Source organism: Monodelphis domestica, chromosome 5 (genome assembly GCF_027887165.1).
Source record: "Monodelphis domestica isolate mMonDom1 chromosome 5, mMonDom1.pri, whole genome shotgun sequence".
Classification (NCBI taxonomy): Eukaryota; Metazoa; Chordata; class Mammalia; order Didelphimorphia; family Didelphidae; genus Monodelphis; species Monodelphis domestica.
In genome coordinates, this window is record NC_077231.1 from 151,499,913 (window position 1) to 151,527,821 (window position 27,909).

At 36.6% G+C, this 27,909-nt stretch overlaps 1 protein-coding gene across 4 annotated transcripts; it reads left to right on the forward strand.

Annotated features, from left to right (window-relative positions):
* The first annotated feature begins 1,455 nt into the window (after positions 1-1,455).
* On the forward strand, positions 1,456-19,392 carry SUV39H2 (SUV39H2 histone lysine methyltransferase). 4 transcript variants are annotated; one of them, XM_001369005.4, is made up of 6 exons: positions 1,456-1,603; positions 5,518-5,663; positions 12,092-12,763; positions 14,420-14,566; positions 15,674-15,803; positions 16,795-19,392. In XM_001369005.4, the coding sequence occupies exons 1-6, from the start codon at positions 1,573-1,575 to the stop codon at positions 16,899-16,901; spliced, it is 1,233 nt and encodes a 410-aa protein (XP_001369042.1). In that variant the 5' UTR covers positions 1,456-1,572; the 3' UTR covers positions 16,902-19,392. The 4 variants fall into 4 exon arrangements, with proteins under 4 accessions (XP_001369042.1, XP_007504058.1, XP_007504057.1 ...); XM_007503996.3 differs by lacking the exon at positions 1,456-1,603 and adding an exon at positions 1,637-1,743; XM_007503995.3 differs by lacking the exon at positions 1,456-1,603 and adding an exon at positions 1,936-2,123.
* Positions 19,393-27,909: the final 8,517 nt, after the last annotated feature.

The window sequence follows — 27,909 nt, forward strand, 5'->3', positions numbered from 1 at the left end:
AAGTCTTAGGGGGAGGAGAAACTGCAAATAGACCAGTACGGCTGGATCCTAGTGAAGTATGTGGAGGGGAAAGATAGGAGAGGGCCGGACAGGAAAGCTTTCGGCGTCAAACAACAGAATTTATATTTGAGCCTAGAGGTAACCGAAAGCTATTGGAGTTTCCTGAGTAGTGAGGAGACACGCGCTTCTGGAAAATTAGCTAAGGGAGAGAGAAGCAAGGAGGTCCATCGGGAGGCCATTGCAACAACCTAGGCAAGAGGTGCCTGGATGTCTGTGTGAGTAGAGCACCTAACTGGGAGCCCTTTACTATCTATGTGCCTTTGACCAAATCTGCTCAAGTTTCACAGAATCCCACATTAAGAATTTGCTACCTGTTCACACTTTAGGATTGCATCACGTTTTAAGGCATTGTTCTTTATATGGAAACGATATCGCCTCCCTGCTCTCCTGCCGTGTTCATTGCACCTATTCCTGCCTAGGAGAACAAATCTTCAGTCTCTTCCTCCAGACAAGCCCGTGAAGAAAGAGGAACTCAGCTCAGGGGCCTTTGATATTTTGTGTACCTGAGCCCTCAAGTCCTGCAACCACTACTAACTGAGGTATTGCTGGATAAATAACCTCCAATCTTACATAGAATTTTCGAGGAATTAATAAATCAGGTTTTAAAAAATAGACAAGTTTTATAATGTTCTTTATACAGCAACTCCCAATTACAATGATCGTTTTTATGCGTTTAAATTAATTTTAAATTTCAACTCATGAGTCTTTAGCTAAGGTGCTTTGTTGTATGCTGTCAAGTTAATATTTTGATTTTTTTTTCCTATATCACAGTGGTAATAACATAATATTTCTAAAGAGTCCTGGGGACCTCACAAGTTAGATATCAACTGATTTTACATTTTTTGGTCGGGTCACAGGAAAATCTTGTCTACGTCAAAAATGTTGTAACTACAGTGTAGAATAGAAGTTCTAACTTGATGACTTCCTCAGTGATGGGCAGACGTCATCCTGGCCCTCAATAAATTAGTCTTTTGCCCCATGATTTGTATTTTTAAAAATGTGATTTGCTCCTGGCACGCAGTAGGCGCCTAATAAATGTTCTTCCCTTCCTCCGCGCCCCGCCAGGCTGAGCTGGTTCGCATTTCTCCAGTCCGAGAACTCCTTACGGAGCTTGCACGCGCTCCCCGCACCCGCTTCGGGGGACTCCAGGGTTCCGCCTGCGTCTCGCTGGTAGCGGGGGTTGAGTGAAGACCGTGTCTCTCCTAACGCAGGGAAGGGGAGAGAAGAGGAACTCGGACTTCCCGCCGCGATTCGGCTGCTTTACCCGCGTTGCCTTAGCCACTCTCTGAGGCCAGCTTCGGCGCCGCGCGGAAGCCCCGGGCCGCTGTGGCCACCGGGACCTGGAAGCCCGCGCGCACAGCTGAAGGCGCCCGTCATGCCCTGACGTGTGAGCATGTCTCCTCCCTCCCCGCTCCCCGCTCCCCGCTCGGAGCCGGGTAAGGGGGCGGGGCCTCGGCCCTCCAGCTGAGCGGTCCGGTCAGACCGCGCCAGTTTGAATGAAGGTTCCACAAGATGGCGGCGGCCGCGGCCGGAGCGCGAGGAGGTGAGGGCTGGAGAGGGACCCTGCCCCCACCCCGCCTCGTCTCACCTCCCACTGCCCAAGCCGCGCTCCCCGCGCCTTCAAGACCGGGAAGGAGACCTCGGTGCCGGGGGGCGGCCCGCCACCCGCACACTCCAGACGCGGTGACCCCAACGTGGGGAGCGGGGCGGGGGGCTGGCCCCGCACTGTCCCGCTTGACCCTGGCCCCTCTGCCCCCAGCCCCGATCCCCTTTCCTCCTCCCTCCCTCTTTTTCTTCCTTCCTCTTTCAGCCCCATCCCGCCCCGTCCCGGCTCCCTACGCTGCACGCTGGCGGGAGCCTACTTGGGCGCACGCCGCGGGAACTGAGCCGGGTTGGCGCCTCTGCCCCCGCAGCCCGCGCCGGCCGGGGTGGGGAGCCGTTTACCGTCGCCCTCCCGGGGCACCAACGTTTCCCGGACCCCGGAGGCGCCGCTGGCCGGGTGCCGAGCCCCGCGCCCCCCGGGCCCCGCGCTGGGCAGGCTTTGGCTCCCAACTGTAACGGAGGTGGGGGAACGGCGGGCTCGAGGTGTGGGGCAGGAGCGGGAGGCGCCCGGCCCCACGGAGGGGGATTAGTGGTTTGTTAATCCCTGTGCAGGATCCGAAACCTGATGGGAAGGCAGGCTGCGGTTTGACTTCTTTGTGGTCCTGCGAGGACTCTTGTGGGTGGGGGGTTCAAAGTTTCTTTGTATGAGTTGGGACCCAAGGCTGGGAGGCTGGTCGTAACTTTCTAGAGAGGAAGGCTTGGACATGAGGCTGTAGAGAAGCTGGAGGCGAGGGGGAAGCGTGAACTCGGGGGTTGTTGATGGAGCTCGGGCTCTGTGATAGTGGTTAGAAAGAAGTGGGGAGCAGGGTTCCTCCGCCCCTAGCAGACTTGCTAATTTTTCCTCGGCTGCAGAGAATTAGATACCCGACCTCTGCCCCCCCTCCACCACCCCCCAAGCCCCCTGTGGATCTTTAGAATCATAATTAAAGGAAATACTGGGGAGAAGTGGCTGAGGGACCTGAGAAATTTGTTGAAGCTAACTTTTGCGCCTCTGCTTCGCAGCGTGCTTGAATGGCTCCTTAAGGAACACATGTGATTCCCGTAGACAAAATCCATCCCTGAACATACGGAAGCCTCCTCATTTTTAGTTCATCAGAAATGGCAAGCCTTTGTGCAGTATATACAGGAGCCAATTTTTATGGTGTTGATGAAACACTTAATCTTGGAAGTTAACATTAAGGTTTTCAAGTGGTTTTTCTATTAAGAGTAGGTTGAAATCACTGCTAGGTGCTTCTGGCTACGTTAAAATTTTTTCTGATTGCTATCCACCACACAGAAAATCTTGAGTGCTGCTAACAGATTGGATTATGCCTCCGTAAATACCTCACCTTAGTAAATGTTGAGCATCATTAGCACCTGACAGTTTAGGCACACCTCATTTATATAGTTCTAAGAATTTTAGAGCTGGAAGGATCCTTAGAAGTTAGTTGGGGACCCCTATCTTTTCGTGAGGACTTTTTTGGGTGTGGGAGATACTGCTGATAGTCAAGACATTTGTGTGGAAAGTGCAGTGAAATCCTCAATATAGCAAGGGGAAAGGTATTGTAGTTATTATATTTACTCCCCACTGCTCATCCCAGACCACAAAAGCGGTGTGGTGAAGTTTACTGGCTTGGAAGTATGGAAAGTAAGGACTCTCAATTTTTGGTTAATCCTAATCTCTGTAGGTGGAGGACCTACTCCAAATTTTCCCTCTCCTCGAATCCCATCTTTACAATGAAAAATCTGAAGTACAGGAGTTACATGTTTTCTCCAAAGTTATATAGTAGAACTGGGTATAGAATTCTGGTCTTCTATTTTAAGTCTAGTACTCTTATGTTAGGTAAACAATAGATCTAACAGTTTTGTGTGTGCATATGGATTGTGTATGCATTCTAAATGTTTTGCATAACTCACTAAAGGAATCATTCGAATTTTTTTATAATTGACTTCTAACATTTTTTTAAGCAGTGAATAGTCCTGGATGAGTATTTAGGTTCAAATCCTACCCCTGCCCTTTTATTACTTAGTTGTAAATTTTGGTAAATCACTTGATCTTTCTTAACCTTAGTGTCCTTATGGGTAAAATGAAGAGGTTAGATAGACTAGATGACCTCTAAGGTCCCTTCAAAATCTGTGATCCTATCAATAACGTTAAATTTTAGTATATACAGTTAAAGTAGAAATAAATTTGTATAAATTGCAAGATCATATTTCATAGTAGTTAGGGCATCTTATCATCTATTACTTTGACATGTCTTTAATATAAAAAGGATGAAAAAAATCAGCTGAAAAATTAGTGTTGTTTCCATTATGAGCATAACTCTTGGGTTTATTTATCTTGAGGTTACACCTTATCATTTTAGAGTCTAACATTCCTTCCCATTCCTGTATGGTCCAGCCTCTGACACATTCTGGCTCTGTGACTTTGGGTATATCATAAGTGTTCCAGGGAAGACCACTACATTTCTGATTTGTATTGGTAGAGGGTGGCAGCTAAGGTGACACAATAGAGAGTATGCTGGGCTTAGAGTCAGAGGAATACTCATATTTCTAAATTCAAATCTTGCCATAGACATTTACTAGCTGTGTGACCCAGACCAAGTCACTTAACCCTGTTTGCCTCAGTTTCCTCATCTGTAAAATGAGCTGGAAAAGGAAATGGCAAATCACTCCAGCATCTTTGCCAAGAAAATCCCAAATGGGGTCACAAAAGAGTCAGACACAACTGAAAATGACTGAACAACAACTGCAAAGTTATATACTATAGCCACTATTGTAGAAAGAATAATCTATTATTAGAGCTTTACTATAACCTGAATTATAAATAAGATGGGATAATCATGACTTCTCTAAGGCATCAAAATGCACTGGGCTTAAATAAATAAACAAACAAATTCTTTTAGGGCAGCTAGGTGGCAAAGTGAATAAAGCACTGGGCTTGGAATCAGGAAGACTCATCTTCATGAGTTCAAATCTGGCCTCACTGTGTGACCCTGGGCAAGACACTTAACTCTATTTGCCTCAGTTCCTCATCTGTAAAAATGAGCTGGAGAAGGAAATGGCAAACCACTCTAGGATCTTTGCCAAGAAAACCCCAAAATGGAGTAAAAAAAAGACTACTAAAACAACTAAACAGCATTGATACAGGGAGTTTTCCTCTCCAGGAGTTCATTTTACCAGTGCAATCACAGGGCTGGATTACATGGTAACAACATGGGCAAGACAAATGAAAATTTCAAATCTTGTAGCCTTTCAGAGTGGGAAAGCTGAGCTGAATATTAGAAGTTCAGTATGGTTTTTTTGGCTTCCAACTCTTTGCCTGTTTTTTGGTTAAAGAAAACAAAGAATTTATGCTTTACTACAAAGCTGTACATCTGGCTTCATTTTAAAATTTCTTATGTTAGTATACCTGTACATTCTTAACAATTATAATGTACTAATAGTTGGCTGGGGGGGGGGGGGTGTTGTGAGCTCCATTAATAAAGTAATTATATAGGTAAATGTAATGAGCCAACTGAAAAATATTTATTTGTGCTAACCACTACAAAGGGCATCATACATAATCTTAATGAAGCAAACAAATTAAAATATTCATTTAAGGATCTTAGCACAACTTGAATTGATGGGAATTTATTTTAAGTAATGGATGACATTGGTTGTCATATGATGGGAATTAAGTCTAATCATCCAGGAAACTTTTGCCAAAATAGTAGTTTAAACCTTTAGATCTTCTACTGAAAAAATCATTAATTCATGTTTGCATGTGATTTTAGTGTGTAGAATTACTGCTAATTGGAGGGTGGGAATGTTAAAACTAAAAAGTATATATTCTTTAGTATTTTGTTAGTGAGGAATCATATTTTCTCATTGTAGCTTGGTGTGTGCCTTGCCTAGCTTCACTTGATACTCTTCAAGAATTATGTAGAAAGGAAAAGCTCACATGTAAATCGATTGGAATCACCAAAAGGAATCTAAATAATTATGAGGTGGAATACTTGTGTGACTACAAGATAGAAAAGGTAAGGCAAATGTGTAGTCCTCAATAAGTTCTAATCAGATGTTACTTCAGTATTTCATTTCATTTATCATGAAGAAATTTGGAATTTGGAAAAGCAAGACATTTTAAAGTTTACATTCTAGGCTACAATAGGATTATTTTTTTATCATTATTGTTGCCAAATAATATTTGTGATTTTTGAAGCATAAAATGTGCCTTAACAATGAAAATATTTTATGATGATTGCTAGTCCAACACCATCTCTGTGTTAGAATCACAGCGAATGTATTTGAAGTCAGTGTCCCCATAGCTATTAAATAGCATACTTTCAGGATCACCTTCCCTACTTGCAGTTGGTGTGTATTCAAAAATTCAAGATAATTTTAATGTTAATTTATGGATATCAGTTCCATATCACCAACTGATCTACCAGATATCTATGTGAATGGCCTTTGCCTCAAACTCAATGTGTTGGGACAGTCAAGAGATTCAAGTTCTGTTCTATGCTGACTAGTTTTAGTCATTTAGTAAATCACTTATCACTTAATCTCTACAAGTCATTGTTTCCACATTTGTAAAGTGAGGGGGATTAAACTTGATTTTTAAGATCCTGGCCCAGATTATATGATTCCATATTTAAATCAAATTTGTAATCATGGGATCTCTTGAATATCCCCAAGAAGTGTCATGTAGCATAGTTTGAAGCTTTCTGTGGATGAGGAATCCACTACTTCCCAAAGCAGCTCATTCTACTTTTGAACAGCTTTAATTCTTAGAAATTTTTCCTTACATAAAATTTAATAACACATCTCTGTAACTTCCACTCATTGCTTCTAATTCTAATCCCTTAATCCCTTGCTCACAAGACTACCCTTCAGATTACTGAGGTGACTGTTCCTCCAAGCCTTCCCTTCCCTATGATAATTGTTCCTAGTTCCTTTAATCAGCTCTTACGTGACATGGGTTCCCTCAACTCTAGATACACTTTGGTTTATCAGTGTTTTTTCTAAAATCAGTTATGGTACCTAGAATTAAGTATGATATCCCATATGTAGTTCACTTAGGGAAGAATCTTCACCTTGCAAACTGCTACCCATTTCCTAATTTACCATTATCTGTCAGTAGTCCCACAATCCTTACAAACTAAACTTCATATTTCTTTACTTTTCATCCCTACTATTTCATTAGTGGTCAGTTGTGTTTACTTCTTTTCTATCCCCATTGTCATCACAGCCTTCTTCACCTCACATGAAGACGTACTGCAGTAGTCTCTCCAAATTTTTCCTACCTTAACTGTTCATACTCTCACATTTGTTTTCCAAAAACATTCCCATTTCATCATTCCTTGCTGCTCAAAAACTTGTTGGTTGACTTTCCATATGCTTAAAGGTCAAAGTGAAAACACCTCTGCCTCTGTTAATGGTTCTCCTAAATTTATTTTCACTATACTTCTCAGCCTCAGTAGCACCCCTGCTTCAATACCACATCATGATGTGGAAGTCACTTCTGAGTTCTCAAAAGATTATACTAACAGCATAAATACTAGTCAGTTATACTAAGCTATCAGACATTGAGTTAAGTTCCAGAAACACAGTGTTTACTGTCAGAGGAACAATCTAGCTAAGTAAAGAGGTGCTCATTGCCACCAAATTGCCTTTTAACACATCACGTCCATTTAACATTTATACTTTAAACTAAACTAGAAAACAAATTGCAACCAAATGGAAGGGTGGTTCACAGGTTCTACTCAGAGAAGCTAATAAATTGATTTGAGTTAGTTGAGTGTTTATCCAAGGACAATAAGTCATGGAATGGTCACCATGCCTTACAATGTTCATGTAATGAGCATAAGCAAGGTCACTATCATGAAGGTAACAACAGCTTATGTGTTCTAACATTTGTCAGAGGACAAAAATATAGATAAATTCAACAAAGAATTTGACAACATACTCCAAACCAATTCATCATATTTACTTTGAAATATAATGACTTCCTTGGGAATGTGGACACAGTAAAACAGTGAAAATATTGGAAGTTGTTGTTGTTGTTCAGGGATTAAGAGATTAATCTTAAAGTTTTCAAACTACTTGGATGATTCATGCCTGTGTATCACTAATATTTTCTTCAGAGAGTGATGATACAGGATACAAAGAATACTAAATTGTCACCAAAAATGAAATTTACTTAATGGGAAATGCGTAGTTACTGATATATGGAAATCCTTTCAGTATGTATGCATTCAGACCGTTGATCAGAGCAAAGATCAAAATTGCCATGAAGTTAGAAGAAAGGAAAAAGATGAGAAGACTGAATAATCGCAGCATCCCCAATATGAAATATTTAAGCAAGCTCTTAACCCTGATGAACAAGAACTAGATAAAAGTAAAGATATTGACTTTACAGAAATTTCTTAAATTCAACCAATATAAGAATTGCCTGATGGAGTTCAAAAGAGCCCTGAAATTACCTTACCAGAAAACATTTGTGCATCTTGTCAAGCTAAGCAATATAGTAAGCTCCAGGTTGGAGAGTGCAGTCTAACCTAGAAAATACTATGGCGGAAACTTAGGAAAAATAAAACAAAAAAATAAATTGCAAAGAAATAAGCATACAGGAAGCTCAATGTAAGATTTAAGCCTATCCAAGAGCAGTGATAGACAGAACTGCAGTGAAGACTCCACGTAGATTAGAAGTCTATTTCCTGAGTAAGAACCCTGAGATTTGGACTACCATAAAAAAGGTCCCTCTCATTTGAGGTCTTGAGGCCTAGTGCTATCACTTATACACAGAACTACCACCAGTGTACCAAGTACTATCATTTTTGTATACAGGCAAATTCCTTTTCCAAACTTGAACAATTCTTTTTTTCTGACTTCTCCTGACTCCATATCCAACCCTGAATAATGACACTCACTGAGTAAATCTACCTCTTTCAAATTTGCAAAAAGGCAAGTTTAACTTAATAAAATTCCTAACAAAAGTCTGTGCAAAAATGGAATGGGAAGTAATGGGTTTCCTTCCTCTAGAGACATTTAGGGAAAGGCCCACTTGTCAAATATATTACAAAGGGAATTATTGTTTAGGTATAGGCTGGGGTAAATATTCTTTCTAATTATAAAGAGTCTGTGATTCACACACTCAGTGACTGCTGGCACCCCCTATGTTTCTTGCAGGATATAATTTGTCCCTTCCAAACTTACTTAGGGGATAGCTAGTAATTTTTTTGCCAGCTGCAAGTCCCCTCTGCATCCTATACATAGCTATTTGCTTTATGCTGGCATTCCCAGAACTGCATTCATCCAGAATGTCTTTGGATACAGTCAGACATAAGAAATTGAAATGATTACTGCCCTTGAGGAGATTACATTCTATCCAGAGAAACATGTACATGTATATGTACAAAATCTATACAAAGTAATTGCAAGATAATTTGGGGGGCATGAAGAGAACCACTAGCTAGTGGAAGTGGAGAGGTTGCCAAGAAAAGCCTCTTGTAGGATTTGGAATTTGAGTTGAGGTTTGAAGGAAACAAATGGGTTTATACTTTACCTTGGAGGCAATAATCACTGGAGTTTCTTGAGCAGAAGAGTGATGGACAGACCTTGTTTGGGCAATATCTCACTGCTCTGTAGAGTATGGATAGTAGAGAATGAAGCCAGGAAGTAGTATCATAGAAAAAAACCATAGAAATAAGTGTTCGGTGATCCTCAAATTATCCATATCATTGAATATGAAGCATGAAATACAGAAAGATGTCCACTAGTGTTATGGAGGCTACCTCATGAAACATCCAAATGGAAAACGAATTTAACTATTTGTGCTTGCCGTTGCTGATTATCCCAAGCTTCAGAATGTCACACATGTCTTCCTAAGTAAAACTGGCATAGTTGTTCATTTCAGTTTCACAGGTATTAAGGACCTGATATCTGGAAAGCACTGTGCTTAGGTGGTGATGGTGTTGGTATAAAAGAAAGCAAAGAATAGTCCTAAGCACTCAGGAAAAACCAAGTGGATTTGGAATACTTATTTCCCAGATTATATCATGTAGTTTAATGAGCAGGCCCATTATATTAGTATATTAAAATTTGAATCTTAGACAAGTATTACAGATACATAGCAACCCAGACCCAGTATTGAATAAGAGACTTAATTTGGGATATTTTGTAGCTGTTGAATAATACCTGCCCTTTGGTACAAAAACTCATATTTAACATTCTCCCAATGAGGTTTAATAATGAATCATAAAGAATCATGACTTTAGAAGAATAAAAATAATAGGTGAGCCATACAGCAATGAAAAGACACAGCATATTGCCAACAGTATTATTCATGCAAAGACAATTATAAAAATTAAGGGCATGCATGACTAGAAAAGGAATTGGGATAATTGGTTAATGAGAGCCTTGGTTTAATACCGATATATGAAAAAGTAAAAGATTTAGAGAAGAGCTTTTAGTACCTATCCCTGAATTAATGCAAAGATCACATGGTTTAGTTCTAGAAAGGACCTTAGAAATCATTTACTCTAATCCCCTCATTTTACAAAGAAGGAAACTAAGACCTAGAACATATGGCTTGTACAAAGTAACAGGTAGTAAGTAGCCACATTTTGAATTCCTTCCATTTAAAAAAAAAATTAAGTGCATACTATGTACAAGGTGGAGATACAAAGACAAAAATGGCACAGTCCCTATCAGGGGAGTAGATAAGTCTCAAGAAAGATAAGATGGCACAAATAGGGTGCAAGTTGCAATTGTGGAAAAAGTAGCCTTATTGAAAATAACATGGATCCATGAAGTAAGTACCTATTATTAACCCCAACTCTACTATCATAAACCCTTTCTTCTAGGCAAGGTCATTTTTTCCCTGTACCTACAGCATTCCATGAATATTCCATATTGCAAACATTCTTCCCTTTTTATTTCCTATTAAAATTTATTCATCCTTCAAAATCCTACTCCATCATTTTGCCCTATCAGTAGTTTCAGTCTGCATTTGTCCTGCATTCCTGTAGTATACGATTATCCTGATACTCATTTTGGCACTTAATCTTTTACTATTTTACTGTAGCTGTCTTGTCTTATTTACCTTACATTGCAGCCCTCAGATACTTAAAAGACAATTATATATTCTTCCCCACCACCCATACTCCTTTTATAGGCTAAAAATCACCAGTTCTTTAAACTGGTCAAAATTTGCCATGAACTTGAGTCTCTTCACTGCCTCATTGTCCTCAGCGTGGTCCACCTTATCAATATCTTTTGTAAAATGTTGGCATCCAGATGTTGTTTGACCCAGGACATGGCATAGTGGAAAAGTAATTTGGGGGGGCACGGTGCCTGTCATAATATATAGGTCAAGATTACAATAATCTTTTATGTCCTTCCTATCAATACAGAGTTTAAGAACTAACTATTGAAGATACTAGTTTTAAAATAATTGGGATCCAGCAAAATCTCTTTGGTAAAACTTACTATAATTCTGATGATTTGGTTGGTATTTGAGTCTTGCAGCACCATAAGAGTCATTACTATAATCATGCTATAGATCAAAATATCATCCAAACTAAACTATAAGTCAAGGGATCATTCAGAATTGATATTTAAAATTCCTAACTGACAAAATACCAAATGATAAAGCATCTCCCTCTTGACCAGAAACTGGATAAAGGGGTCAACTTCTCAAAGCCCTTGTTAAGAAATCTCATCATCGAGCCAGAAAGACTGAGCTTTCTGTAGCAGCATGGTTACTACACTAAAATATCCTCGGCTTCTTTAGAGTTATGGATAGTTAGAGTACTTTGGTGGCATTAAGGCCCATTTACCAGACTCAAGCAATGTGGCTTTCCAAAAAAGAGCTTGAAGAAGGTGGTGTGCTGGTGACATGTTACAAAAACTACTTTATTGGTCTATAATATTGGGTGTAGACATGATCCCCAGAGAACCCATCTGGCTGTGTAAGTTACCTGGGTTCTCTTTTTTTTTTTTTTGATTATTGAATATTTGCTGGGATCAGTATAAATACTTTTGGTTTTTTGTTGATAGCCTTAGCAGCATAAAACTACTTGGCAGTGATTATTCATAACAATGCTTTTGAGGCATTTAATGGACCTTTTATGTAACAAAAATTCAGCAACATGAGTTTGAAAGCAATTTTCATATTTTGTATAACATCTCTTAAAGATGCAGTAATTTATTTTAGGATGATGTCAAAATAATAAGTACTTTAGAGTACTTAATTCAAATGAATATATCTTTTTTTCTCCCCTAATAAACTATAATGAGGTCCTTGAGTGGAAGGATTATATCTTGTTCACCTTGGTATATTATAATTCATTCCCACCACCCCCATCCCACAATGACTTCTCCCTTGATTTAAAACAGTGTTTTGTCTAATGTAGACATTGTGAAACCTTACTGCTTGATGTACGTCTTCTTTTATTATTTTAAGGATATGGAATATTACCTTGTAAAATGGAAAGGATGGCCAGAAACTACAAATACTTGGGAACCTTCAAGAAATCTCAAATGTCCATTACTTCTTGAACAGTTTTATAATGACCAGCGTGATTATTTGTCTCAGCTAAAACAAGGCAAAGCAGTAATGTTGAAAAATGATATCAAAAGTCTGAAACCTGCTATTGCTGAGTATGTTGTCAAGAAGGCTAAACAAAGAGTAGCTCTGCAGAGATGGCAAGAAGAGCTTAACAGAAAAAAGAACCATAAAGGCATGATCTTTGTTGAAAATACTGTTGATCTGGAAGGCCCACCTTTAGACTTCTACTACATTAATGAATACAAACCTGCTCCTGGAATCAATTTAACAAATGAAGCCATAGTTGGTTGTATGTGCACAGATTGCTTTTTTGAGAAGTGCTGCCCTGCAGAAGCTGGAGTTCATCTGGCTTACAATAAAAAAAGGCAGATAAAAATTCAACCTGGCACTCCTATCTATGAGTGCAACTCACGGTGTAAATGTGGGCCTGATTGTCCCAATAGGATTGTTCAGAAAGGTACACCATATTCACTTTGCATCTTTCGAACTAGCAATGGCTGTGGCTGGGGAGTGAAAACCCTTGTGAAAATTAAAAGAATGAGTTTTGTCATGGAGTATGTTGGAGAGGTACGTTAAACTACTTAGACTGTAATGAATAATATGTATACAAGATTGTTACATTTTGGGGGAAAGGCTTTTTTCCAAAGTACTTGTTTCTTTGTTAATAAATTATTTATTTATTTGAATAACATTAACTGTTTGACCTGACTGGTATATTTTGTGACTGACATTTACAAAGATTTACAGATATATTTTCTCGGTTTTGCATCAGGAGTGCTGGGGTGTTTTTAATAAAATATGTAATTTTAAGTTCCTGATAAAGTTGGTGCCTCTTTGTGACATGGAGGTAACCCTAAGGTTACCAATAGAGCAGAAATTTGGCAAGTTGTACTAAGCTGGGAAGCTTTAAGTGTAAACTTTTAAGTTATGTCTCGTGTCTGTTAGAGAACTAATCTAAACGGGGACAGGCTCATCACCATGCTGGCTGCCTGGTAATGAATTTTTCAGCTACAGCAGCTCTTGAAAGACTATCCATTAAGTTGTAATGGGATTGCAGTCCTCATTGGTGGAGGAAAGTACCACATCAGTAACATTACAAATGCCTTAAGTATTGGACAGGATACATTCAAAAACAAAAGTATGTCCATGTATAAACTGCAAATACTATATGACAACTGGACGTGATGCTATTTTAAGTACTTTTAAGTTCTAATAAATACCCATCAATGCTACCAACTTACTGTGAAACAATGAATCTAAAAAGATGATAATGGAAGTACAGAACTTGTGTTCCTTTAAGCTCACTTTGAATTGCAAATAGTCTTCCTACTGACATGCAAAGAATCAAATTGCTTGCCATACTGATAAATCCTAGCTCCAGAGATATTTGTTTGTGATTGCATATCTGATCATTTTAAATCCTATTTCAATTTTGGAGTTGTTCTTGATGAGAGTGGATCTAATATTGTCTTTAGAGAGAGCAAAGCTAATCTCACTTAGATCTTGGTCTTTGTGGACTCTTCCTGATTATGTGAATTTTTATATTACTCTTCAATATATTTGAATTTTTAAGATTTTATTTACTATATTTACTTTAGAAAATTTTGGTTTGTAGCCAAATGGTTAATCAAATTAAAAGGTGGAAATAGAAAAAATATTTTTTTGCTTTTGAGGCAGATCTTTGTCAAAACCTACAAAATTCATTTTTTACTATTGTTCACTGCAAATTGAATTTAACTAAAGTTTTGCGTTCCTAGTAAGCTTCCTTTTGTAATTATATTCAAAAATTATTGAAGGGAAAAAAATTGGGCACATAAGCTTCAGTGTGCCTTCTGTTTGCCTTTAGTTACTATTTGCAGGGAAGAATAGCTGAGTATTGCAAACATCTTGTTTTTAAAATATGTATTTTTCTGTAGTTATTTTTGTAACATACCTTTTTTTCATCTCCCAGATTTCTCTACTTGCTTCCAACAATCTTGCTTCAGAAAGAATTTGTTTAGATGATTGGCAATCACTGTGACTATTCAAAATGGCTAGTATATGTGTGATTTAAAACATTCTTTAGGTTACAACTACTGTTGGCATACTGTTAACATTAAGTTTGTTTCCTTGGTTTCAATAGTAAGATCAGTTCTGACTTTTAATAATTATTTTGCAAAATTATGGATTGCTTTTTCTTTCAGTTCAGCAATAGTTATATAATATATTAGTTTTTCTTTGTAGGTTATCACAAGTGAAGAAGCTGAGAGACGAGGGCAGCTCTATGATAATAAAGGAATCACATATCTCTTTGATCTGGACTATGAATCTGATGAATTCACAGTGGATGCAGCTCGATATGGAAATGTGTCTCATTTTGTGAATCATAGTGTAAGAAGTATCATTTCAAGCATAAATAGGACCTTTTAAAATTAGAGGGCCAAGAATTTCATCTTTGTTACTTTAAAAATCTTGATTTTTTTTTTTAGTATTTAATACCAAGAATCATTTCCACATAAAACTACCTAATCCCTTAAAAATAAGCTCTTAAGAATAATCACTCTTACAATGCTTTGTATTTCTGGAGTGCTTTATAACATTTTTATGATTTTCAGGTAGCATCTTTGTTAATGTATTATTGCTGTCTTAAACAGGAAGACAGCAAGTAAGGTTATAAACTTGGGGGGAAGGGTATTTCATGTTGTTAGCTCAGCAATAATTGGTTTATGAATAATCTTGGAATTTCTTCCAAGTCCATTTATTCACTCCAGCTATTTTAATGTAAATTTTGTTTTGTGAAGAATTTGATATCAACCAAATTAAACATTTATATAACCAATGTCCAGCAAAGTCCAATGTTAATGTTTTACTTTGTTGTGGTGAAACTGTGTTCTAAAAGGCTATAAAAGCAAGAGATGGGGTCTGACATTCCCAACAAAATTGTAAATGCTTCAGGTAAGGGACCGGGTGATGTAATATCTGCTACCTAAAAACCAACCTAGCCAGGTACAGAGTGGTTCATCACCACAAGGCTGGCCAATAGATGGTGAATTTGAATTTGTTTAGTTATAGCAATTCAACAAGACCAAAGGGTGAAGAGGTTTCAGTCTGCATCAGTAGAGAGTACCACACTGATGAAATCATGAATCTTGAAATACCTCAAAAAATGCTAATATAAAAATGTATTAAATTGTAATTTTGTTTGATAAACAGGCAAACCTGTTCGGGCTTTACCACCCTGTCCCATGGCTTATAAATTACATGAGGAAAGCAATGAGCTCCTCAGCTTTTTCTTTGAGCCCTGAGACACTCTGGAATCTTAAATTTAGGCCTTTTAATTATCTAAAGTGTGTGTTTTATCCACATAAAGAATAATAACTCAAAATAACAAAATAAGGCCCTAGGAAATTAAAGTTTTCATGTGGCATTTGTCTGACTTAAATCATGCTTATACATATATAACAGCAGTGATCATTAATTCTAATATTCCTTTTTTAGTGTGACCCAAATCTCCAGGTGTTCAACGTCTTCATTGATAACCTCGATACTCGCCTTCCTCGAATAGCACTGTTTTCCACAAGAACAATACATCCTGGAGAAGAACTTACTTTTGATTATCAAATGAAAGGTATGATTGATTATATTATGGATATGACTGAAGTATCTGAAAGAATATAAGTATCTGAAGAAACTTAAGATTCAAATAAAGAAACTTCTCCATTATGATTCTCTTACACAAAAATACTATTATTTAGTTCTTTTGGAAATGTTATAAAATTGGGGCAGATGAGTTCAAACCCGACCTTGAATACTCCTAACTGTGTGACCCTGGGCAAGTCACTTAGCCCCCATTGCCTAGCCCTTACCACTCTTCTACCTTGAAACTAATGCACAGTCCTGATTTTAAGACAGAAGGTAAGAATTTTTTAAAAAGATATTATAAAATCCTTTTTATTGTAGTCTCAAAAAACTAAGTTTCTAAACCACATGAAAACATAACACATTTGAATCCAATTTTTTCAATTATTTAGGCAGCTAAATATATTTTAACATTTTTCTTTAGAATGAGCTTCCTAACTTTTTATGTACAGTTCAATCTTGTCCTTTGCCCTCATGAAAACTCTTATATTAAATGAATATTGTAAAATTCAGTCAGTTTCCCAGTGACTTCCATTATTCCAGATGTCTGTTCATACTGAAAAAAATCTTATTTTGCATTCTGACTTCATTTGCTTTTAATTCTAAGGTCATCCTACCCCTACAAGAAAACTATTCTTCATAGTTTTTGTTTTATTTGATTATACCACATAACTCCAATATTTGCTTATTAATTGGTGATTGAACACTACTAATTACATAATCCTTAAGGGACAAACATTTACTATATTATCCCTGTGATGGTCTTTAATGGTTATTTTGCAGCCTTGTAGTTACTTCTGTCTGCTAGTTAGTTATCTAAATATGAATATAAGATAATTATTCTCATTGATTCAAGTTCCAAATAAATATTCAATATGTACACTCAGGGGGGAAAAACTTTAAAATTAATAATAAAAAATTCAGTATTATAATTACCAACTCTCAGTTTTTCCTGTGTTTTTTTTCTTCCACATATTCAGGTTCTGGAGATATATCCTCAGAGTCTATTGACCTCAGTCCAGCCAAAAAGAGGGTCAGAACTGTGTGCAAGTGTGGATCTGTGTCTTGCAGAGGTTACCTCAACTAAATTTTCAGGATATAGGTCTAAAGATAAATGTCATGGTTCTTTTTGTTTGTTTTTTACTTAAATCCCATCTTAGGAAATGAATTTTTTTTATATTTAAGTATTTGGGATATTTTTATATATGCTAAATCAAGGTTGTTGTGCTTCATGTTTTCTTAATTTACAATTCATTTCAAACCACATTAGCCAAAGACCTTACTGATGCTCATTAATGTGAAAGGGTAAGCACAGGGTCAAAAAAATACATCTTACAGACTAGTCAGATGTATCAGTGCTTAGTAGTTAGATGTCAGACTCATTAAGAAAACAAAACTACTTATGAATTAGGATTTTTATTCATTCAACAAACATTTATTAAGCACTGGGAGAGATAAAAAGTTTAGAGAAGATACCGTCCCTGTCCCTATGGAGCTTACATACTTTTAAGTTTAGTTATGAAAATGCTGCTTTTGAATGTGTAAGTGTTATCAGTTTAGAACTAACATTCAATTTGTTGAGAAATCTTATAGTTAGTTTATTTAATTTGGACAATGTAAAAAAAGTTCTATTTTTGTTAATGTAATTTATATGACATCCTTATTCACCTGCTTAACAGTCATACATACTGTGTATGTACTTATTGAAAATAGGTGATATCAAATTTTATACTCTTTTCTAATTTTTGTTAAAAGAAATTGACAAGTTATTGATCCTAATGTTTGCTAAGGTGTAAAATTAAATGCAAAACAATAGAATTTAAATATCTTGATTTCATATTTTAGAGAAATTTGTAGCATATAAGCTTTATTTTTTCTGCTTTTACTGGTAGTTCTTAAACTTTTTTTCCACATAGAACAATAATCCTTTAAAAAGTACTCAGTGACTGGCCATCATGATTATGTGGGAGGAAAGGGGGTGGCTTTAAAGAACCAAAGGGAAGGTTTCTATGAGCTAATATAGCAGCATCAAAGCCCTTTGCAACACCCATCAGAAGAATGGATATACATCCTGAAACTCCTTCATTACACCACTGAACATTGCAAGACCCTGTTTGAGAACTACTGATCTGCATACTATAACCAGAAAATATTTTGTGTAATCCCATATTTGCTAATGTTTCATAATAAGCAGATTTTTCTAATACATTAGTATTACATCTTTATTCAGACAAGTTTTAATGTACATGCTTTGTTAAATCTATAGTATTTTTATATTTTCTGCAGGCTATTCTTTTAAAAGTGATATATATTTTTGAACTGACATTCTGTACATGAACCTATTGAAAATGTGATCATGAAAACTAAGTTTGGCATGGCCAAGAATAGTTTATTATAGTATTCCTGAATGATGGGGCTAGAATTAAAACTATAAAGATAAAATTAGAACCGTTTTATCAATAGGAATGCCTAAAAGTTGAATAATTTTTCGGCTGCATGTTGCTGGTTCTGGACTCATTTTGAATTCTAATCATGGTGTTCAACATGGAGACAAATGGTGCAAAACAAATTCCATCTACTGCGTTCCTAGCCAAGTCTGCCCAAGCCACTTTCCCTTGACTACAGTGGCCCAAAACTTGCCTGGGATAAAAATGAACTAAACAGCAAGTTCCATCCATTTGCTTGTGTATGACACAACCTCTATTTAGGGAAAATCTGCTGCTCATTTGTGAAATCACTTTTTGTTAAGAAGTGTATGGTCAGTCATACATCAAAACAATTGTTGCCTTTTTTTAAATGGTCGTTATGGTTTAGGTTATTGAAGTTTATGAGGTTGGAGAGTTAAAGCATTTACAAAATGGCTAACTGGAAAGGACTTTTGTGTGCCTGTTTGCACATCATTTATGTATCATTAGCAGTGGCAATACTGCCTTCATAGTCTAGCTGTATACTTAGTTTGCTATTTATTGGATAAATCCCAAGAGAATGAAGGGGGTATGTTCCTTTCCTTTTAAAGATGCAATTTTAAATAACTCTTAATGTTGTTTTACTTTTCAAAATGTTAAATGGTTCATGAGATCTTGCCTCTACTTTAAAAACAAAACACAGATAAATTGGAACAAAAAGTGAGGAAGTCAGCAGACCTTTGTGATTAGAAGTATCTGAGCTCCATTATACTGTTAACAAGATCAGAATTTATTATGCAGCCAACAAATTACTGCGGTTTCTTGCCATTTTAAATAGAGATTTGTTTTATCATTTAGCTAGCCACTATATAATTGGCAGTTACCTAAATTTTATTTGTTTATATTAATGGCTGTTATAAAGGCTTAGGTATTTGATATTTTTCAAATGCAAGTGATTTACAAATGTAAGATTTTGATCAAGTTTAAATTAAACTAATGTACAGGTTATACTAACTCCATTGTTTTTGGTGTATGTAAATGGAACTGTGTTTGAAATACACAGTTGGTAATCTCAGGAATGTTTTTAATAGATATGCAAATTTAGTTTGTATTTAGTGATTCTTAAAGCATTTTTCCATAGTTTTTAACAAAATAAATTTAATTTAGTTTGGATTCTGATGTTGTTCAGTACATCTATACTTAACATGGAATATCGTTGTTTGTTTTTAAACACCTTATTTTAGTGATTCCTGAGCCAGGCAGAAAAACCCTGATATATTTATGACCACACTGACAAGACTTATAAATAGTTGACTTACCAGTGGCTTACAGTCTTGGTTTGTGATTTTGGTTTTAAAGCAAGGCATAATATCTTTGTATAAATTCACATTTTTTCTAAAGGCTATTTTAAAGCCTTGAGTCACAGGATGATGGATTTTAGGATCATGGATTTAAGGCCAGAAGGAATTTTAGAAGTTAACAACTTAGAAGTTATCCAACACCCTTTTACAGATTAAGAAACTTGAAGCATGCAGAGATTGAGAGAGATTTTGAAACAGGTTCTAGGACTCCAAATCCAGGGCTCTTTCTATTGTCTCTTATTTTTATTATCTTTTAGAGTCTTTTATATTATCTCTTAGATTCTTTTTTATCACAATATTTAAGAATTCAAAGGCATATTTTACAAGGAACCCCTCCTACCTTACTCAACGAGCAGTCATTCAGCCTTGTTTGAACCCTCTGGTGTGGGGAGGCAGCCCACTGCAAAGTAGTACATTTTTCTTTACATAAAACCCAAACTTGCCTCTTTTTAAAATATCTTCCACTACTTTTAGTTCTTTCTGATGGGACCAAGCAGAACAGATCTCATCCTTCAATATGTTGAATTATATATAGCCTTTCAAGAATTGAAGATAGTCATCATATCTTTCCCTCCCACCCTCCTCCAGGCTTAAAATTCTCTCATTCTTTCAATGGCTGTTGTCCTGTGCCATGGAACGTCAGGCTTTTCCACATCCTAGCTTCTCCTTCTCTGAACATTTCAAATTCTTAGTGCAACTTAAAATTTTCTTAACTTTTACTAGGCTACATAAATATTATTTAAGATACAGTTTACACATATGAAACAGATTGCATGTGATTAAAAATATAAACTCCAAAAATAATTCAAGTATATTTAGAGAAGTTAAACACCAAAGCAAGACATTTTGGACCTAAGCTAGTAAAACATGAGTCCTAAAAATAAATGAATCTAAAACTAAAGAAGCCATTATTTTTCAAAGTAGAATTTATCTCTTCCCTAGGAAGCTTCTTTATTTCTCTGAAGCAAAAAATACTAATACCTATATAGTTGTTTTGAATTGCAAGTAGAATAGTTAGCATTGAAGTTCTAGTATGTGAGCACAATGAAATTTTCTAGATAAATTTATTAGCTATAACTATTCAAATGCATACTCTATGATACTTGAATTGGACCTATGATCTGATCCATGGAAGTGCTCCCTCCAGTGGTACAGGCAGCAGCTTTCCATCTCATAACTAACATGTCTCCTTTTATAAGGAGTTCATCCAGTGTGTTAGGGGCCTGCTTCTTACCCATATTAAGTCTTAGCATGAGACTTACCAGCACTCCCTGTGTCCAAATGTTAGCTCTTGCTCATGACTGACTCACTTCTCTCTCCAGTTATACATCTTCCGGGTAGTATTTTTATGCCCCTTCTTGGACACAAGTCATTGCTGCATCTTGTTTATGCTCACCTACAGTGATCTCTCTACTGATCTTTGCTTGATTCACAATTTTATTTCCTGAGGATGTTCCACAAATGGAAGCCTTAGAGCATCACTGGAAGAATACTGGTGATAAAAAGATGGTTTTTTTCAGGGTTTTTAAAAGTTCTATAAAGTTCCTAATGGATTCCAAACTCCTTTCTTATTCCTTTTCTAGTTTGGATGCGTTCAGCAAACTGAGTATTCCACTACGAATTAAAATGTAGACAACGAGCAATCATCTACTTTGTTTTTTTTTTTCTTTTATAAATAAACTAAAGACTTCTGAGCAATTGTGAATCTCATGTAAGGAAATACTATAATGTTTGGTGCTAGATGCAAGTCATCTATAAAGAAGAGCCTGTGGAAGATCTCACCATCCATAGGAATCGTTCTTTCACTTGGTTTCTAAACTACACACTCTCCTTGGGTGGCAAATGCATCTCTTGTTTTATACCTTAATATTAATCAGGAGATCATCCAACTAAGTTTCATCTCTTTTCTTGTGATTATAATAATTTATGCTGGATGATACCTTGCTGAACCAGAACCTTTAAGGCTTTTCTACTGAATTAAATGCATTTTTATAGTCACCAAACAAGTAAATATTGTATTCTTTAAAACTTTTAATCAATTGCATATATGACTATAAATATTTTAAGATGTAGGCATAGTTTTCAAAAGCCAGATTGTTCCCTTTTCATACTTTTGATTAAGGAACCCCTTAAAACCTTTGGAGGACAAGGACTGGCTTTTTCCTTATTTGTATCCCCAACCGATAGTGCAGTGCCTTGCATATAGTTAAGTGTTTAATACATCATGTTGGCTAATAGTTGTGTAGATCATTATAAAAGATCTTCCAGCATTTAGCCCTCTTTCAAAATATAAGTGATGCCTAATTGCCCTCAAAATTGTCACCATGTCATCATGGACCTCCTGTACTTGGCTTGGTCCAAGTGCTCTTCCCATTTTTGTTGTTTCTTATGCATTTTGAGAATCAAGATGTTTAAGATTAAATATGCTGGTTCCTTTATAATTGATAAAACAATAACATTGTTTTAGAGGTCAATAGATGTTTTTCCTTTTCATTAGTTCTCTTTCCACTTTAATCTTTATCTGTTCTTACAAATTAGCTTAAAGGAAATATCATACCAAACTTTCTGGAGACTCCTGCCCTTTATGTACCCTCCCTTTGTTGTTTTATTAAAGTGTTACTTATAATCTAGCATCTGCCTTAAAGTTTTGCAAATGGGTTTATATTACAAACTGGTGTTTCCCTTGGCTAATCTTTATGCTTGTTAAGAAAAGCAAGAATTTGCTATCTGAGGTGTTTTCTTGGCTATTTTAGTTGCTCACTCTTCAGGGTCCTAATTGTGATAACTGCTTTAAGATGGTGAAATTTCTATAGAAAAGGATAATAGTCGATGTCTATTCCTTTATTTTATTTAATGTTTTTTTAACCATTTTATTTAATGTCAGTAGCACATATAAATCAAGTAGTGTTATAAATGCATACCTATTTTCTTAAATTTTTTTCTAATGTGGAACTTTGACCTTTTCTTAAGTGGATGCTATGACTATTTTAATGGATGATTCAGAAATGACTTCCACATTGGTAACCAGCCATCTTCTCTCTGTTAAAATATATTCAACTCCTTTTCCATCTTATTATGTTAGTGCGCATTCTCTACAGCAGAAATGTCAAACTCAGAAAGAAATGGACCCTGTTGGCTGCATATTGTCTTAGAAAACCACAAATTAACATTATTATATTGTATTTTTGTTTATTTTGTTAAATATTTACCGATTATTTTTTAATCTAGTTCCACCTGTGAGTTTGACACCTCTGCTTTGCAGTGCCTTCTAGTTCTCTGGAAAAAAAAATATTTCTTGTTGCCCAAAGGCAACAAGAAATATTTTAAGGGAAGTCATCTTGCCTTTCGCTCTTTATAATAAGCAAAAAAGAGACCACCATCAAGGAGACCGAGTTTATGTGCAAAAAGGTATTATGGACAATAGAGCAGAAAAAAAAATCAAAAAGAGCCTCCACATCAAATCATCATGTACTTTAATTCTTGGCAACTTGGCAACTAAACTTGGCAACAGTGAAATATGTTGGGGGAAAAAACAAAGATAAGTATTATTAATATACATGTCATTTATATTATAAATGTAATACTATAAATGATAGGAACATATTTTTTTGATCATTTGATCCTTACAAGAAACCTATAGTCCTATTATTGTCCTCATTTTACAGTTGCAGAAACTAAGGCAGGCATTAAGTGATTTGCCCAGGGTCACGAGCTGGTGTCTAGTGCCAAATTTGAATGGGAGATCTTTCTGACTCCAAGAAATGCTTTATCCAATCTGCTAATTAACTGTCACTAATAAAGCCTGATTTACTAAATTATTCAGCATTTTTCTAAAAGAAAAAAATCTTGGTGTTATGCCATTTATTTATGTATTCTAGTTCTCTTTTATGTAATACAGAAAGGGGAAGGGGAAATGTTAGAAATCCCTAAAAAGAGATCCATATAAGCAGTTGCTCTTCATGATGTACATGTAAGGCTCATGAAGGAGAATACGTAGTCTGTCCACAATTTGTTTATTGTCTACAAGAAGTAATCTCTTATTATAACGTATCCCATTATTATCCTTTTAAATGAACCTTCTCAAATAAAATGAGTAGATTTTGAGGGGCAAGAAGATAAGACCTGTCCCAGTTTGGGATGGGACTGATTGGGGCTTCTCCATTCTAGACCTGGAAGTCTCAATTAGGCCCAACTCAGAATAATGGAAATATTTATTACAAGACATGGGCCTTTGTCTTGGACAAAACTTCTTTGTTTACCTTATGTTCCCTTCTTCCTCCCTCTTCAACCTCTGGACACCTAGACTCCTTTTGTTGTCCTGACTTGCTAAAATCTTTTGTTTTCCTCTACAGTGACACATGCTCCAAAATTGCCTTGTTTTTCCTATTATTTCTGTCTAATAAGATTGTGGTTCTCTCAGTGAAGCTGATAAAATGAATTCACACTAATTGATTGATAGACTAAAAGTACTAAGACATTTTTCAAGATCATTTTAAATTTCTCAAGTACCAGGATCCAAAAGCCTGTCCTCAATTCTCATTTTCCTTGATCTTTTATGTATAATTTGACATTGCTGACCAGTCCTTCCTTTTTGGACATTTTCTTAAGTTGGAAACAGCCAGGTAACATACAAGAAATGGAGGCAGAGACAAATTCAAATCCTGCCTCGGGTGCTTATCAGCTATGTGACTTTGAAAATATGAAGGCAATGATAGCACCCCCTTCCTAGGGGTTGTGTTAATAAAATGAGATAATGTTTGTAAAGCCTTTTGTGAATTTTGAATCGCTATATAAATACGAACTTCTTATTCTCAGCTTCCTTCTCTAGAAGACCCTGCTCTTCACTTCCAAAATAATGAGTCACTTCTATGTAGATCATTACCCAAGCCATATAATTAGCCTCAGTTTCCCTGAGCCTGTCTTAGATTGCATGATCATACAAATTGTTGTATGTTTTGGTACCTCAAACTCGAGTTATATGCAAAATAATTCTTCCCTTGCTTAACCCTTTCACCAATTTCCATCTCTTTGTTGAAGGCTTTACCATTCTCCCACTCAATGTCCTGTATTAAAATGATGCTGTTGTCTTCAGTCCTGTTGCCTTCATCCTAGATCTAGCTGCTCCTAATTCCTCCCCTGCTCTCGCTCTCTTCCACATGTGCCAAAGGACTCCCTAATGACTGGGAAGGTTAGAATCTGAATGCTTTCGCCCTTTACGATACAGCTATAATGTAGCTTCATGTTTCCGCCAAAGTAAGTCTACCGGCTTTCCCCATTTCTCATCCTGCCTGTGTGCAGACCTTCCCCTCGCCTGTGGCTGAGGAAAACAGCTCGGAACCCTATCTGAAAGTGATTTCTCTGATCTCAGCCTTCTCTGGGGCAGTTGTCTGGATCTCCCCTTTGTTTCACAATCCTTCCCACCCCCATAAAATCCTAAAGGGTAAGAAGGATATGCATTTATTTTTGTATGCGTAAGGCCCCATAATGATATTCATGGAGTAGTCAACTAATGTTTCTTGAATTCTAATGATAAAATTTTGGCTAAAATTGAAAAAGAGCAAGTTGCCTAGATATGACTGGAAATTTAAAAAAATTTTAATGACTCCAAGTTACTCCCTGAAACAATATCTCCGTTTTGTGTTTTTTTAACACCAATAGAGCTGATGATGATTTTTGCTACAAATAATGGAACACTACAATCCTTGATGAATCAAAAATATGGTGACCCAAAGGGCAGGTAGGATGGTGTAAGTAAACTGGTGATGATCTATGTTCAAGAAATGATTGTCCAAGAAATATATGCTGAAAAGGAGATGGACTTGTTATGTAGCCGAGTGAGGAATTACTAGAAGCCTAAATATTGTGACCCCAGAATGTTGCAAGACTCAGAGGAAGTCCTTGGATATGCAGAAGATCTTTTATGGAAGATTGTGGATAAGAACTGCTAGGATGAAGGCGTGGGTGAGACCCTTTGGAAAAATACCCCTATCAGTAAGGTCACATACCTCCTGAGGTATTAAATTAAATCGCAGGCACTGTGAATGAGATGTGCTTCCTCAAGTTACACTGTTCGGCTTTCCTTGCAGGCTTACTCCCAGGGAAGAAGGGGGAAAGGAGACATTCTTACTAGGAGTTCTCCTTCCTTCATGCAGATCACAACCCATCTATGCCTTGTCATTTGGTGTGATTTTTGCTTGTCCTTAAATACTCTAAGGATCTGTGATTTTATTACTGGGGCAGTGCTTCCTCCACCAACAAACTCAGTCCCTTAGATTTTAGTAAATTGTCTTCATGAGTTCCTGAAGCTTAAAATTAATTGCCTTGCAGCCAATTTGCTAATGGGCCTCCAAATTAGACCAGTTCTTGGACCACAGACACTGCTGATTAATTATCCTTTCCTGGAAACTTTTCTACCTTATGATCTGAGTTTGTACTCCACTGACATGGACTTTGAGAACCTAGGATCAGTTCCACATGATGAGGCATTGAAGGATTTCAGTAGAGAATTACTATCCATATCCTTCCAGGAAAGACATGGAATTCCTCTAGATCTCAATAACCCTGAGGGTCTCCCTTTAGCTCCTTTAATACTGTATAGGTGTCGGTGTGGCAATAGGGCTCTCCATCTATTATCCTTGATCTTTTGCTACATAATTGGCTTACTTGCCAATAAATAATGTATAAGTGCCTTTGCTGTTTTCTGCCCCTTCTTATGTATGTCATTCCCTATGCACTCATTGTGTATTTCTATCTCTTCCCACTGCCTTTGTATTTGAAAATTTTATTCTTCTGAAAGCATGCTTTTCCTTAATTCGTATTTTGAGGGTAAAGTGATATATATATAGCCTCACTAGAATGTTTTTTGGCCTGGGAAATACTGGAAGTGCTGCACAATTTCTAAGTGCAATCATAGTCTCATATATTAAAGCTGCAAAATTCAGCTTAGCTGTGTCTCGTACCAAAGCTTTCTTGCAGCTTCATATTTTCCTCAACTACTTTTTGATGTTTTGTGAGGCAAAAATCCTAATATTATCCTATCAAGAAATTCTGTAATGTTCGGCAAAGAACTCGTATTTTAATCCCATTTTGCTTTCTGACATCACATCTTATTGCTTTGCAAGAGAATAAGCTGGCTGAGTTGGTTTGGGGATTCTATTGACCTAATTATGGGTTAAATGTCTCTAAAAAAGGTTTTACTTTTATCATTTTACATTTCATCCATTTCTGACCATGGAGCCAGGCAGTCTGAGGTTTGGAGTCTCACATATAGGAGTCACAGGTCCAGTTCCTATCATGATCCTATTTTTACGTTTTCCTGAGTCAACATTTTGTTTAGAGTTGCAGTTGTCATTTCTATATGTAGTATCCTGTCATCTTTATGGTTTGCTTTGGCCAGGTCCTGGTTAGGGATCAAACTTTATAGTCAGCCATATTAAACATCTAATATGTTCCATGTACAATGATGAAATAAGATATTGTCCTGGCCCTCCAGGAAAAGGGAGAGATCAGGGCAGGCTCCCTATTTTTTTTTTAAGGAGTCATTGTCATTTCTTCATAGGTCTTTTTTATGGATCCTGAGGTTCAACTTCCCTGTTAATGTTTCCTCAGTGAAGCAAAGCAAGTCCCTCCATAGAAGAGAAAAGGTTACCCTGATCTAAGTTAAAATAGAACCCTAGATCCTAGCAGCCACCCTATCCTGGTTCCTAGTACTTAGGGGCAATATTCTGTTTCCAGGGAAGGGAGCAATTTGTCATCAAATTTTCACTGTTATAGATGAATCAAAGGGACTTGGAAGGGGTCTCAGAACATCTTCAATGTTCTGTCTAGTTTCACCTTTTACCTTTAGAGTATATAACTATATGCTAGTTTTATTTTGCTAGAAATGCTCGATTGAACATTAATATAAGTTATAGTTATTTAGGTGGAATTGTACCTAATTAACCAAACCATACAATAACTATCCATATTATCAAATGTCAGATTTAAATGGTTTTAAGTTTTGATCTTAACAATAAATTCTGTTTATGTAGGCTCAGCCTTCATAGTGAGTTTGGTGCTCATAAAGCATGAATGTCACTCTCAACTTAAAAATAATAGCAAGAATACTGATTGCAACTCCCAAAAGGTAAGGAAGCAGTGGTAGTTTATAAACTACATATTTCTGATGTACATATTATACTTAAACTTTGAGGAAATCCTAAACTTTCATTCCTTGTTCATTTACTGAATAGCCAACTACAAAAGCATTTTTCCCTTCAGAGTTGATGGGTTGGTAAATAAAAATTAATTGGAGCTTTGTTTAAAAAACAAACACATAAGCATTAGCTGA